Here is a 15,074-nt window from a genome sequence, read left to right as displayed (position 1 = left end):
AGAGTATATGTTGAGAGCCATGCTAAAAGATGATAGTGTTATTTTGGACTACTCTTATGTAATTACGTTGTAATAGTTACTTGACTTACTACTAAAGTTTATGTTTTCAACTTTAAATTATTGTATTTATATACATGTATAATCATAGTTGTAATTATGTTAAGAGATTTACTTATCATTTTAGTGAATGCTAATTTCTTTTTATAAATATATTACTACATATATATTCAATGATTATTTATATGTTAACTACAAGTAATTAGAGTTATATTTTTCAATACCTAATTATTAAACTATAAAGGGTAAAAACTTACATGATCATTACACAATTTATCTTAATAAAACTATTTTACCACAGAATTTTTTTAGTATGCACTATTCCCTTTAATATTTAACTTATTTTTATCTCTAATAATAAATATTATTTACATTATATGATTAATTGGAAGCAGAGGAACAATATAAGAAATGATTGATTTAGTTAATATTATATATCAGACTGTTTTATCGGTAAAAAAATATATGAATTAAAAAAAATAGACGTTTCAAACTGTTAATTTTGGAGTCTCAAAATTGTTTTGATTGGTAAGAATTATTTTAACAGTTATTATCAGATAATATCTCATTATACTTTTATATCACCGGGAGAAATCAAAATTTACTATAGTGGTTTCTAGCATATTCTATTTACTTAAAATGTTAATTAAGAAAATATAATAGTATATATTTTCAAAAGTGGGAAAAAATAAAAATATATAGACAATAGTGAGTTTTTTACTCAAATAATACTATTTTAAAAAATATTTACCCACATAGTAACTGTGCAAATTTATTTTTCCAACTAGCACTTTTTACTGAACGGGTCGTTCTGATTTCAGAACGGGCCGTTCCAGATTCAAAAAAATGCACATAAAAAGTAGAACCAGAACGGGCCGTTCTGAATCCGGAACGGGTTCTGGCCTACAGATTCAGGTTTTTTTTTCCCTGAATCTCACTTATCAAATACCAAAACTAAGAGACTACCATCAAGTGATTAAATTTATTGAATATTAACATTATAAATATAACTAAATAAATTTATTAAAATTCATTACAATAATAAAGATTAATGGTGGAGTGACTAGGAGTGTGATAATAGGAACAATTTTTTACACGATTATGTTATTCTCTAATGTCCATCTTTGTTCTAATCCTGCTGGACTTTGACTGACCCTTGAAAGTTCTTTTGCGTTCTTTCATGAAAGAACGCAAAAGAACTTTCAAGGGTCAGTCAAAGTCCAGCAGGATTAGAACAAAGATGGACATTAGAGAATAACATAATCGTGTAAAAAATTGTTCCTATTATCACACTCCTAGTCACTCCACCATTAATCTTTATTGTTGTAATGAATTTTAATAAATTTATTTAGTTATATTTATAATGTTAATATTTAATAAATTTAATCACTTGATGATAGTCTCTGAATTTTGGTATTTTATAAGTGAAAATAAAAATAAAAAAGCCTGAATCTGTAGGCCAGAACGGCCTGTTCCGGATTCAGAATGGCTCGTTCTGGTTCCACTTCTTATGTGCATTTTTTGAATCCGGAACGACCCGTTTTGATCCATTTATCATGTGTTATTTTTTAATCTGGAACATCTCGTTCTGGAATCAAAACAACCCGTTCTGGAATCATAACGGCCCATTCTGGAACGTGAACAACAAAAAATGTTAATTGGAAAATAAATTTACACAGTTACTATTTAGATAAATATTTTTAAAATAGTATTATTTAAGTAAAAAAGAACTCGACAATAATCTGTTTTATTTTATTTTATTTTATTTTTAATGTATGAGGACAATAATATTTAGTTCTTTATGCTTTTACTACCCAAATATCTTTATTATAACTTTCGTATAATACTCAATTACCTGAATTAAACTTTTTATTAAAAAATAGTTTTTATATTAATCATATATATATATATATATATTATACTATTATTTAATCAATCATACATTAAGCTTTTTTTAATTATTTATTGTTATAAAAATCATCATCAGTCCAAAAAAAAAAATTGTTATGAAAATCATTTAATCTAAAATAAATTTAAAAAGGGGAAGTTTGACCTTGAAAATTCTAGTTCTAGACGCAAAGATAGGGAATGAGGAAATTAGACATTTGAATATGAAAATGCAATTATAGAGAAAGGAAAGGAAAGTAGAATATTGTTCTTCACAAACTCGCAGGCGCCGATCTGCTTTGATTCCGTTCCAACCCTACCTTTCGATCTGCGTTTGCCTCTCAGGTTCCTCTCTCTTCTTCCGTATTCCCCTTTTCCCTGTTCGCTTCCCGATTAAGTATCATTTCCATTTTCCCCCTCCACTATTTCTTAAATCTAATCACTATACATCGCAATACGTTTGTCCTTCTTGTTATTATCGCTGTTTCTGTGTTGAAACATAATGAATCCGATACGTTATCCACGCATGCATTTGCCGTTCACTCTGATGGCTTCTCTTTCTCAGTTTGTGGTTTTGTTTATTGAATTTGTTGTGTGTCGAATTAGGTTTGAATTCCGAAGGGAGAAGAAGAGATACTCGACAGCGTAATCATGCTTGGTGTCATTAGGCGGAGGGTTGCTTCTGGCAGCCCGTCTCCTTGGGTGAGACCTCGGTTTTTCTTATCGTTTGTGATGAATTTTCAATTTGATGTTTAAATTTAAGTGAAGCTTGATGTTTGTTTTGCATTTGTTTCAGTTGCTAGGCCAGTCGGTTCAGAAGATTCGGTCTGGTCCATCGCTTTCTGCTAGAGCTTCTTCCATTGTGGAAAAAGAGGTGTTTGTCTTAGTTTTCTTTTTTGTACTCGATTTCTATACATACGGCAATGCTTACTTTTAGTCACTCAAAATATAATTGTTTTCGTTTTTTCCCTTCATTTACTGTGTCATGTGCCGACCCTATTTCCGTTTTCGAGTACCGAAAACAAACATTTCTATATTTTTAGAGATTAAAAACATATTACAATTGCACAAGTAGAGTGTGCAATTGGGTTGTGTCCTTGGTGGCATGTTACTAATCTTGCTAAATGGTTGTAATTGTTTTTGAAAAGAAATCTTTCTTAACATTAAAAAACGCAGATGCTTATGTGCTGTATTTCATTTCATTTTCTAACTTTTAATTTTTTACATGTTAAAAATATTTCCTACATCTATGGCTTCTGGATTTTCAGTAGTTTGCAAAGTAATTGGTCATCATTCTTTCTGTTTATGACCCTTTTTTATGTGTGGTGTTTAAGTCTTGTTCAAATGTGATTGGATTCACACATGTCTGTTCAAATTCAATGTGATAGGTTAAGGATTTCCTTTTCTACTCAATTATGTTGGTAAAGTATGCCACTTAAAATTGATATATAGACTTCATGCTTATTTTATTGACCACTTATACCTACAATGTTATTACTCATCCTTTGATGTTTCTTACTTCTATTTTTTTTTTTTATATTATCTTTATCAGATTGCATTTCGTTCAGGAGGATGTGGATTTGTCCGGAACTTCTCTCATATGACACATGGTAATATTGGATGCATTATATTTTAAATATTCTAGATGCTATTGATTTAATTACTTAAATGATTTCTGCAATTGTGCTATTTACGTCTTCAATTTTGTTGTTGTGACAGGATGCTGGATTAATTCAAAGCCTGTGAGGTTAGTGACACCATTTTATAGTCCTAGGCTTTATTTAAGTATTGCTTTAGGATTCTATTTAATTTATAAAAAAAATTATAAAAATAGGAAAATGATATACTTGGTTAATCATTTTGCTTTTCTTTAATCTTCTCCATGAAAATAACAAACACATTTGAAAACATAAGCTCAAGCTCTCCAACCAGCCCTTTGAATGTTAGAATTAGGTTTGGCAGCTTCAACAACATTCTGATACTTAGGACAAAAGTTAAGTTATGTGCAAACTTTTTATGTTTTCATTTTCAGGAGGAAAAAATGAATTGGTAATAAAATATATAATAAGAAAATAAAAATATGAAATTGTTTCAAAGCCTTAGCCTATCAAATCCTTAATTTTAGTCATGAGTCATGACAAATTTGGTTGTAATGATATTTCCTTGCCTTCTTTCTGTTTTATTTAGCTGCAAATTTTACTCTTTTTCTTGTATGTTGCTAATTCTAGCTAATGCACCTAAACTTCCATATTACATGGTTAACTTCATATAAAAAACCAAGTATTTAATTTTAGTGTTGTTATTAATGGCATTGGACGTCTCATAGATTTTCTTAAGAAAAAAGGATGCAGAGAAACTCATGCATTTTCTGTAATTTTCTAGCTTCATTTGTACTTGATCTGACTTTGTTGATGACCTTTTTCACTTGAAGTTTTGGGTGAAATAATGACAGATCCCTAATGAGTGGATGGAATGGAAAGTAGTTACAATTTCTCATCCACATTGATACTGTTCTGATATTGCCTTATTGCTATACAGGGTGGTTTTTCATCCAGAGGCAACCATGCGAGCATGGGGGCGTTCATTTTCTTCAGATAGTGGTTAGATATTGACATGCCTATACTTCTGTAGTTCATGAACAATAACTTAATACATCTCATGCATATCATAAAATTTTTAATTCTTTGAAGCAGGAGATAATCCATGGTTATGATAAATTATTGCATATAATATGTATTTAATTAATACATAATTAAATAATTATGATAAATTAAAATCAAATTAGATAAGAGATTATAAAAATCTCTACAAACTCTCCCGTTGAAGAAAAGTCCCTAAAAACATTTTTACGCAAGATAGAAGTTCGTGTTTAATATATAAGAGTTGATTATTACATGACTGTAATTTCTGAAATTTTATGTTTAGCTACTGTATTTTGATTTAGTATAAAGGAATATAGAATACATTGTTTCTTCTATTTGTTTTAAAAGGTAGAACATCTAATAAGATTTAGCATGGTAAGAAATTAGAATGAGGAAAAATCCTTGGGTCATTGATTTCATCATGGTTTTGTAGTTTCATAAAGTATACATTCTACTTTCTACATGACTGAAAAGTTCTTGTCCATATTTTGTGTATTATGTCAATTGAGCTTATATGTAAGAATTTGGTGAATCTTTTAAATTCTGGTTTCACTTTATTTGTCAGAGTCTAGGATCTAGGGTTGTCCTCCTGCTCTGCTGCAATGATACAGCATTTTTTGTCTTGTATCTGTATCAGATATGTACCTGATATGGATATGCTTCGATATCCAAAGGATACCTCAAGGATACGTAGCTAATGAGTATATGTAATGATCTTGCTTAAAAAAAATGTGAAAAATTCCGATACAGATGGGATACGATCTGTTACGGGAATATCGGATACAAACAAGATTATCTGATACGTTGAACATATATTAGTAGTTGAAAAAATTATAATTGATTAGTGTTTTAATTGTTAGTTTATTATCATATAAATAAAAAATTAATCTTTGCTAAAAAGAAATCAATAGTTTTATTTATTTTATTTATCATTTTTAATGAAAAATAATATTGTTATAAGAAATAATAAATGATTTATAATTTTATTATATTTTTAGTAATGTTTAAAAAGTAAAAAATATTCTTATTTTGGATGATATATAGGTGATTTCTAGTTTATATTTAATAAATATATTTTTAATCTAATTTTTTTAAAAATGTATCTAAAATGTATCATATCTTGTATTGTATCCATGCATCATAGTCCTCCTGGGAAGGATAACATTTGATTAGTGTACCATCCATTTATGTGGCATTTATGTTTAATTAACCTATTTTATTCTGGCTTTTGATTGCTAATGATTTTAAGATGGCAAATGTTATTTATCTCTGTGATAAAGGTGATACGGTTGATGTTGTGGTCCCACCTCTGGCTGAATCTATTTCTGATGGAACTCTAGCAACATTTTTGAAGAGTATGTTTACTAACTTCTTGTATATTATTTTGTTTTCATGTATTTGAATTGTTGTTTTTATTGATTATTGGTGCTTGACTGTCATGTTTTGATTTGATATATGGGAGCAGGGCCTGGTGACAGGGTTAATGTTGATGAGCCAATTGCTCAAATTGAAACAGATAAGGTGCTATGTCAAAACAACATGCAAATGTTTGTGAAGGATTTTTGATGATTATACTCCAATTTATTTTCTTATTTCTAATTAATTAATGTTGTTATTTATTATTATTCCTTAATTAGGTGACAATTGATGTTTCAAGTCCTGAGTCAGGCGTGATTCTCAAGGTACCGTTTCATAGGTTTAAAATGTTTTTACTCCTCTCAAACCATCCCAAAATGATAAAAGTTATTACTCTTTTCTTTCTCCTTTATTAAATTTGGCTTGTGTGATCTATTTAATAATTTGCAGCTTCTAGCCAACGAAGGTGATACTGTTGAACCAGGTAATAAGATAGCAATCATTTCAAGGTCTGCTGATGCAACTCACGTTGCCCCATCTGAGACTACTTCTGAGAAAGCTGCTCCAAAGCCAACCCAAAAGGTTACCGAGGAGAAGAAAGCACCCAAAGTTGAAACTGCTCCTGCTACAGAGAAGCCCAAAGCACCTCCTTCCACTCTGAAGTCTCCCACCGAGCCCCAGCTTCCTCCTAAAGAAAGAGAAAGACGAGTTAGTCATTGTGATTTTTAGTCCTACCTGAATTATATTTAGTAACCATGAAAGTTGTTTTGATGTTTTCCATTGTTATCAAAGGTTCCTATGACAAGGCTTCGGAAACGAGTTGCTACACGGCTGAAAGATTCCCAAAACACGTTTGCTATGCTGACAACCTTCAATGAAGTTGATATGTGAGTTTTTTGATTGTTAAATTGTAGCAAAAGCTTTGAATATTGCTCAAGCTGTATTTTTTTTTTTCTGTGTGCTTAAATATTCACTATTATTTGTAATTCAGTGATGGTTCCAGTGGAACAATTGTCTAAATTTAATGAAGTCCTCAATCCACGGTTTATCTGTCATAGCTACAATACATATGAAATTCTTGTCATTTCTGTTAATTTTCTTGGTCCGTGACAGGGGTGGTAAATGAATCTATTTATCTATCATCTATCCAAAAATAATTCCATCCAATCCATTTATTACAATAAAAATAAATAATGATTGGATCCAATCTATCGATTTAATTTTATGAATGGTTAGTGATTAATTCCTTACTTTTTCAAAATTTATTGGATTACAATGTGAGGTATTTATTGGATTGAGATTTTAAAAGATTGTTTTGACGTGAAAGAAAAGTCTTGTGCATTTTAAAAGACTATATAAGAATGTAATGACTTATAAAAAAAAAGTAAAATATTTCAACATTAAAAATTATTTAATTTTTAAAACATTACTTTTATGGATGAAATGGATATTCATCCATGAAAAAATTGTTAATGGATGAATTTTTTGCTTTAAATGGATTGACATTTGAGGGGATGTAATTCAGTTATCATGTAGACTTGACAGAATAGAAAAGAGCGACTCCTTGTGTTTAATTCTTGATTCTTGATGTTGTGTTTCCTGTCAAGTCCTTATACAGTGTATTGCAATTGTTATTCTCTCCCTTAATTTGTCTGCTCTTAATGATAGGACTAATTTGATGAAGCTCCGTGCTGATTATAAGGACGCCTTTGTTGAAAAGCATGGAGTCAAATTAGGGCTTATGTCTGGCTTTGTTAAAGTATGTTTTCTAATTATTGAAGTACTGGCTAGCTGGGCTTTCTCTTTTTATTTCGTCTCATACTTTTTATGGTCTCCATGTTAGGCTGCTGTCAATGCACTCCAATATCAGCCAATTGTGAATGCAGTCATCGATGGGGATGATATTATATACAGAGATTATATAGATATCAGTATAGCTGTTGGTACTCCAAAGGTTGTTATCATTCACCTTTTCCTTTTCTCATTTACTTGGTTTTATTACGAAGAGAAACCCGTATCATGTACTCTTAATGAAACTTAGCCATTTGTACTTTCATCAACTATTGTCATGGCTATGGACCTAATTAACAAGTAGTCTAGTGTGTGTGTATATATATATATATATATATATCTTATTTGTATTTTTTGTTGGTATGAAAATTATTGACATGCATGTTTTTCTAACAAACTCTAATCCTCAATTGCCATCCCAGGGTCTTGTTGTGCCGGTTATCCGCAATGCTGATACCATGAACTTTGCTGATATAGAAAAACAGATCAATGCTTTTGCCAAGAAAGCAAATGATGGATCTTTATCAATTGATGAGATGGCTGGAGGCACTCTTACAATATCCAATGGTGGTGTTTATGGAAGCCTTTTGAGTACCCCTATTATCAATCCCCCTCAGGTTTGGATTAAGATAGAGTTAATTATATTTTTCTTTAATTTTTAAGACATTCTTTGATATATATATATATATATATATATATATATATATATATATTGAAGTTAGTTCTCTTTCTAAATAATAGTACTTGATCATCGATTGCTTTCCTTCTATATTAGTAATTTTTGGCATTTTTCGTCATTCATTGAAAATGGTCATTATTTTTGTCTCCAGTAACCTCTTCAATGGAATTTGTTTTCACGAAGGATTAGTGTAATTCAAAGCATCAATCCAAATATCCTGATCTATGCCCTGCCATTAGTTACTAATTAAAGTTGGATAATTCTTTCTTTAATGCTGCATAATAATTATGAACAATTTTGTACAATAAAATATGTAGTTAATTATTTAGAAAGGAAACTCATGCAGTTATTTTTTTGGCAGTCGGCAATCTTGGGTATGCATTCCATAGTGAGCCGTCCAACGGTTGTGGGAGGAAATATTGTCCCAAGACCAATGATGTACGTTGCTCTAACGTATGACCATAGAATTATAGATGGAAGAGAGGCTGTGTTCTTCCTGCGACGCATCAAAGATATTGTGGAGGATCCTCGCAGGCTTCTGCTTGACATATGAAGTGAATCTCTGATTTTAATGGAGTAAATTAAATCTCAAAATTCAAATACCATAATGGGTACCCTTTTGTTTGGGTTTTGAATTGCGGCATCCCGTAATTTATAATCTGTAATGAGCAAACTCTTTAGGACCATATCTCAATTTCTGTTCGATATTAATTCAGTATGTTTGTGTTTTTTCTGCTCACTATCCTCTCATTTAATATGAAGAGGTTCACAGTTTTTGACTCGGAAATTGTATGAAACAACTATGAACTATTATGTAGGGAATGTCCCTGAAGCAATAATGCGATTTCTTTTCATGGCACTATGCTACAATATTTTTTCATATACATATCATCATTTGGTTTCCTGATTCAGATAGGATAGAGGGAAGTGGGGAAGGTATAATATGGCACACATGTAATCAAATAATTTTGGCATAAATACACTGCCGTAACTTTTTTTTTTTTTTTTTTTTTTTATTTTATAGAATTTCTGTGCTAAGTGCTACATGTCACATAAAAATTAGTGTTTCTTAGCCTTTTTGGTTTTGAGCCACCCTAAAATATTACAATGAAACAAAGGACTGTTTATTTAAGAATTACTTGCTATCTCTTTGATGCTGGTGATGATAATTAATTTCCAGTGAGACTAGTGGGAGCTGCCTACCTGTCTACCCAGGTTCAAATTTGTAGAAGGCATGGGAGATCGAACTGGACCTCTGCTTTTGCTGGTAGTGCCGAGAGTTCTTACTTAATGGGTAAAGCTTTAAAAAATATAGCACAAATCTAACCAATGCATTGCTGATATTCTATGCAGTCACTGATAGGAATGTATATGATCAAACCGAGATTCCCGTACCAAGATGGAATCCATATTACTCTGTGTAAACTTATATAGTTGGGTTTAGCAAAAGCTAACATCCAATTTTAGCTTCGCTAATAATCAGTTGCATGTTTTCGGAACATAAATGGACTAATAATGACTCATTCCAGGGTCCTGTTTTGTGTTGTGACTATGTATTGGTCAAGCACTAAAAATTTGGGATTCGATACATGAGGTATGAGGTAAAATTGATATCCATGATAATGTTTATAATGGTTTCGATACTTTTTCCTACGTTCACTAATCGAACAAGAATTTTATTAATAAACGTACTAGGCAAGGAATAAATAAATAAATAATAGCGAGAACACTTGCTAAAAAGTAAAACAAATAAGTATTATTAGATGGTTTATTCTTTTTAAAGTTCTCGATAAATTAATGATTTTGTGTTCCCATAATTTTGAAATGCGGCAAGATTCCTCTCTAATGAATATGCGGTGGTGAGATTAAAATGAATGAAAAGTAAGAATGAAACCATTAATGAAATTTCTAGTCTTTACTATTCCAGCATCACGAGAACATTTTATCTACTTGTATACCAACTCGAGTTAAATCATATCAACTTTTAACAAGCCATTTTATTAAAGAGTTCTAAACAAATCTTCAGTTTGCTGAAGCCTTCACCTGCTATACATATATTCATTTCTGTTAATATTCTTATTTTCAAGAGCTTTATCAGATTTTGCAGAAAGGTGTTAATATATATTACATATAGTACACTTGCGAATAGCCTATGCTCGGTTAAATGTGCAAAAAATTCAGGGTTAAAAGTCTTTGGATAATCGAGGCAAGGCTATATATTCTGAAGAATGCAGAGGCAGGTAATTGAATTGGGAAGGTAGAGATCACTTGAACTTGCAAGCCATATTCACTTTTATTCTCATCAGATATGTTGCCATTGATTCCTCTTGCTAAAAGTTATTCTCTGCCTCATGCGATCTTGGAAAGGAAAGCATGGCATAATTCTTTGCTTAACCTCACAAGTCTCCAAGAACAGCTTATAAACACATGGTACTCAAGGTAAAAATAAAGAATTCATTTTTGATCCAGGCTCTCATCTTACCTCCACCACATAAATCAACATTCAAGCAGTTCTACAAAGATGATACAACTTTTATTCACACTTTTGATGATCCAAGTAGCATTCATCTTAATACTATCTTTTGCAAATCCAATACGAAAACTGGTGGTCAAGGGGCTGGACCTTTTGAAGCAGGGTAGGGGACCCTTAGTCACAAAAACTGTAGCAGCAACTATGCTCGTGGTCTTCGGCTCCACCATGTATACTATTACCAAAATCCAAAAGCGTTCAAAAGATGCTGGTATTGTTAATCCAACTGATGAGGTTCTGATGGCACATCGTCTCTTGGAAGCATCTCTCTTGGGTAATACCCGTATTTGCTTACAATATCCGTATTACGACTTTTCTGTCACACTAAAAATAGTAGTTACTCAAGCGACATTACCCGGCATGTATATATGTTAGCATCTATTTAGTTTCATATCTTCTCTGAAAGGTGACATTAAGGTTGAAGTCATAATTTTTTTTACTTGGAAGTTTACATAAAAATGTTGTTCTAGGCTTGACTCGTGGCAACCAGAATTGAGATATTCCACCAACAAAATATTGATTGTTTGAAGACGTGCTAACTTAATTTATCTTTAGCTTTTCTTTGTTATTACTCATGCTTGGACAATTCATGGGCACCCAATGAATTCTAGCAAGTATCGATGAATATACATTTCTCTTTAGCACTTCTGATATATTATATGCGGAACATATGAATTTTAAATCCTACAAAATGGTAATTGTTGGGCAGGATTCTCTCTATTCCTTGGATTGGTTATCGACAGACAACATTATTATATTAGAGAGATTAATTTACTGAGGAAGAACTTGGAAACAGCGAAGAAAAGAAGTCACGGTAATGAATCCTCAAGGAGAAGAGTGGCAGCAGAAACTGGGAAGCCAAAAGTCAAGTGAATGAAATGTGAGACGAAGTTCGCACATAACAAATGTCCTAAAAGGAGGCCATCAATGTCTTAAAGCTTGTAAATGATGAAGCATGTCCTTGTAAGAATGTGCCATGCTCATAATTGAATTGAACTGAATATACGTATATAATTGTTCTGATTGTGTCTGTAGTTCATATAAGTTATTTATTTCATTTTTATGTAAAAAATACTGAATGTAAAGAAAGTTTCAAATTTGAAGATGTGCACAGCATCATGATTCATGAATTACGAAAGCATAAGAAATTGGAATGTGAATATTTTCTATCAGCATAATGTTGTCTTTTATGTTCAATCTTCCTTTTAAAATTGAGAAAACTCATACTGGTCTAACAAATTCAGAAACATCCACCACAACCAGATGTAAAATCAGCAGTGTTTCTATTTTACATTCAGATTATAAGCTTTGGACCTTTTCTTGCTCCATAATTGAGCAAGCCAAACTCTGATTTTGCTTTATGGCGGCCCAACAACTGATTAACAATTGCGTTTCATCTAGTTTTAGCCATTTCACTTCTTTATATGACCTCATAGAGGATATCGTACGCAAGGATTTGTAAATTTATACAAGAAATATAAATTATCGATTGAAGTACTTTAAAACGTCTTAAGCTACTGATACTGCTAATTCAACCATTATCGGGAAACAATAACCAGGATGTTACTAGGTAATGTTGTTTCTCACATTACCTATATGTAACATTGACATGCTTTTCTACCAACATAGAAAGCATCAAAACCAACACACAACATCATATATAATTCATAGCAACATGTTCTTCGATTTGAAACAAAGAAACAGATGCACATAAAAACCTCAATTCTTATTTTATAAAATTATTACAACAGACACAAACTTCTATCCCGGGAGAAGTAACATTGAGACCCCATCCACAACTATTAATACCTAATCCATTGAAGGTTGCAGTCCGGGATAGTGAGGTTGGTTCCCCGGTGGCTGTGGTGACTTTTTCTATTGAGGCACCGGAGGCAAAAGAGGTGATGCTGACATTGGCTTATTAGGTTGTGACTTTGGAGGGTACATTGGTGATATTGACACTGGCTCAGGTTGTGGTGACTTTGGAGGGTATGGGGGTGATGGTGAGACTGGCTCAGGTTGTGGTGACTTTGGAGGGTATAAGGGTGATGGTGAGACTGGCCGAGGTTGTGGTGACTTTGGAGGGTATAGGGGTGATGGTGAGACTGGCTGAGGTTGTGGTGACTTTGGAAGGTATAGGGGTGATGGTGAGACTGGCTGAGGTTGTGGTGACTTTGGAGGGTATAGGGGTGATGGTGAGACTGGCTCAGGTTGTGGTGACTTTGGAGGGTATAGGGGTGATGGTGAGACTGGCTGAGGTTGTGGTGACTTTGGAGGGTATAGTGGTGGTGCTGACACTGGCTCAGGTTGTGGTGACTTTGGAGGGAACAATATTGGTGATACTGGCATTTGTGGTGAACTTGGAGGGTAGGGTGGTGATATTGGCTGAGGTTGCTGAAAGGTACACACTCCAAATATGCATAACCTCCCAAAGGGGCACGCTCTTCCACACCCACCACAGTTGAAAATGTTAAAATTTGTGTTTACGCACAAACGGTTGCAGCATTGCCTATTAAACAAGCACCTAATCCCACATAAACCACAGTTTTGTCTGTCTGAAGTCACATCCACACAACGGTTTCGACAGCATAGAGACCTTGGTGGAAACTCTCCTCTGTTGCATATAAATGGTCTTCCAGCACATCCAATGATTTGGTTCTCATCTTTCTTCACCAACCACGGTGAGGCACTAGTGCCATTTTCGTGCACTTCTTGTGGGGTTGAATTTGCCTCTATTTTGATCAGAAACAGCACCAACAACATGACAAGAGCTAAAGATTGTGCTAGTAGACCCATGTTTAGGAAGTGACGTGAAGAATGGGATTTTGATACCTATATATAGATAGGTTTATGTGAAAGTAACTTAACTTGCTTTTCTTACAAGCCAAAGGAGCATTTTTTCTTGCATGATCTTCTGTTTTGGGCTGTGGATGTTGTTTGTATGTATATTTCAGTTACATGCATATGCACCACAAGCAATGTTTTGTCATCTTTCTGTACTTTTGCATGACGAGTTTTAAAACTTTTGTGGTGATCGATCCTCAAAATAAGGTAGCGCAATAGCGTACGTGCGTGATTTGGGCAAGACATGATATACTTGGTGACTTGCTATTGATGATGGATCCAAAACCCTGAACTGTCACGTTGAAGGGAAGTGAGTTCACATAAAAATCGAACTATCTTTTAAAAAGATATGGTAACTGCCCAGGAAACTGGTCCATGATTTACGAGCCTCAATGCTTCAAGCTTACGCAGCCTCGTCGGTAGCCCATTGTATCACCTTGTTTTGCTCGTGATGTTCCACTCCCTAACGCAAGCATCCCAAATATGCCATATCGAAACGGCGGTTTTCTAAATGCCATAATATACAGTAAATAGTGGCGCTTTAATTAAACCGTCATTTTAAAACCAATAATTTTTTACGCAACTTTTGTAGTTTTCATCATAACACATCTTGCAAAGAAAATTATATGAAATTATTACACGTTTCTTAAATAGAAATGAAAACACTGAGTTAAGATTACAGGGATGGGCAAATATACCTCTACATGCGAGTAATACTTGAACTCATCCCAATTTTGACAGGGAATATCTGGTTTGATCAGGTACGAGTATGGGTACGGGTAAAACCCGATATATTAAATCGGGTAGGGTATAGGTACGGGTATGTACTTACTCGCTCTGTACCCGTACCCGTACTCGTCTCCGTTCTTATTTTTAATTGAATACTCACTTTCAATTTAATTATATTAAATAATTTTAATATTTTTTATGTGTGATTATTTATTATAATATGAGATAGAGAAATAATCTAATTATAATTATAATATAATAAAAAAATAATTTAAAAATATCTTTTTATAAAAAATAAAAAATAAAAAAATTAACAGGTACGGGTACGGGTATACCTAATACCCGACGGGGACGGGGATGAGGATGAAAATGACATACCCGATGAATACGGATACGGAGACGGGGATGAGTTTGACTCGTGGGGACGGGGACGGGTATCATGAAACTCGTACCCGCTCGTCCCGTTGCCATCCCTTGTTAAAAAGAATCGTCAAATATAAATTAAAAATACTAAAATATTTTAAATATTTTTTTATAACATTTCTTAAAGATTGAAATA

The 15,074-nt window shown here is 32.8% G+C and overlaps 3 protein-coding genes across 3 annotated transcripts; 2 read left to right on the top strand and 1 right to left on the bottom strand.

Moving 5' to 3' along the window:
• Nucleotides 1-2,130: 2,130 nt before the first annotated feature.
• Nucleotides 2,131-9,271, top strand: LOC109818236 (dihydrolipoyllysine-residue succinyltransferase component of 2-oxoglutarate dehydrogenase complex 1, mitochondrial). Its single transcript, XM_020383672.3, has 15 exons — nucleotides 2,131-2,289; nucleotides 2,551-2,646; nucleotides 2,741-2,818; nucleotides 3,497-3,554; nucleotides 3,664-3,691; nucleotides 4,483-4,544; nucleotides 5,867-5,941; nucleotides 6,052-6,107; nucleotides 6,224-6,268; nucleotides 6,393-6,650; nucleotides 6,735-6,829; nucleotides 7,611-7,701; nucleotides 7,786-7,896; nucleotides 8,156-8,350; nucleotides 8,774-9,271. Exons 2-15 carry the CDS (start codon nucleotides 2,596-2,598, stop codon nucleotides 8,963-8,965), a joined length of 1,395 nt encoding a protein of 464 aa, XP_020239261.1. The 5' UTR covers nucleotides 2,131-2,289; nucleotides 2,551-2,595; the 3' UTR covers nucleotides 8,966-9,271.
• Nucleotides 9,272-9,969: 698 nt separating this feature from the next.
• LOC109795444 (B-cell receptor-associated protein 31-like protein) lies at nucleotides 9,970-12,114 on the top strand. Its single transcript, XM_020354949.3, has 2 exons — nucleotides 9,970-11,216; nucleotides 11,652-12,114. Exons 1-2 carry the CDS (start codon nucleotides 10,934-10,936, stop codon nucleotides 11,813-11,815), a joined length of 447 nt encoding a protein of 148 aa, XP_020210538.1. The 5' UTR covers nucleotides 9,970-10,933; the 3' UTR covers nucleotides 11,816-12,114.
• Nucleotides 12,115-12,647: 533 nt separating this feature from the next.
• Nucleotides 12,648-13,788, bottom strand: LOC109794236 (uncharacterized). The gene has a single exon (XM_020353706.3). The coding sequence runs from the start codon at nucleotides 13,736-13,738 to the stop codon at nucleotides 12,818-12,820; it is 921 nt and encodes a 306-aa protein (XP_020209295.2). The 5' UTR covers nucleotides 13,739-13,788; the 3' UTR covers nucleotides 12,648-12,817.
• Between the last annotated feature and the right edge of the window lie 1,286 nt (nucleotides 13,789-15,074).

Source organism: Cajanus cajan, chromosome 9 (assembly GCF_000230855.2).
Source record: "Cajanus cajan strain Asha chromosome 9, NIPB_CcT2T_4, whole genome shotgun sequence".
NCBI classification, from domain to species: Eukaryota; Viridiplantae; Streptophyta; class Magnoliopsida; order Fabales; family Fabaceae; genus Cajanus; species Cajanus cajan.
This window is presented reverse-complemented; position numbering and strand designations above follow the sequence as displayed.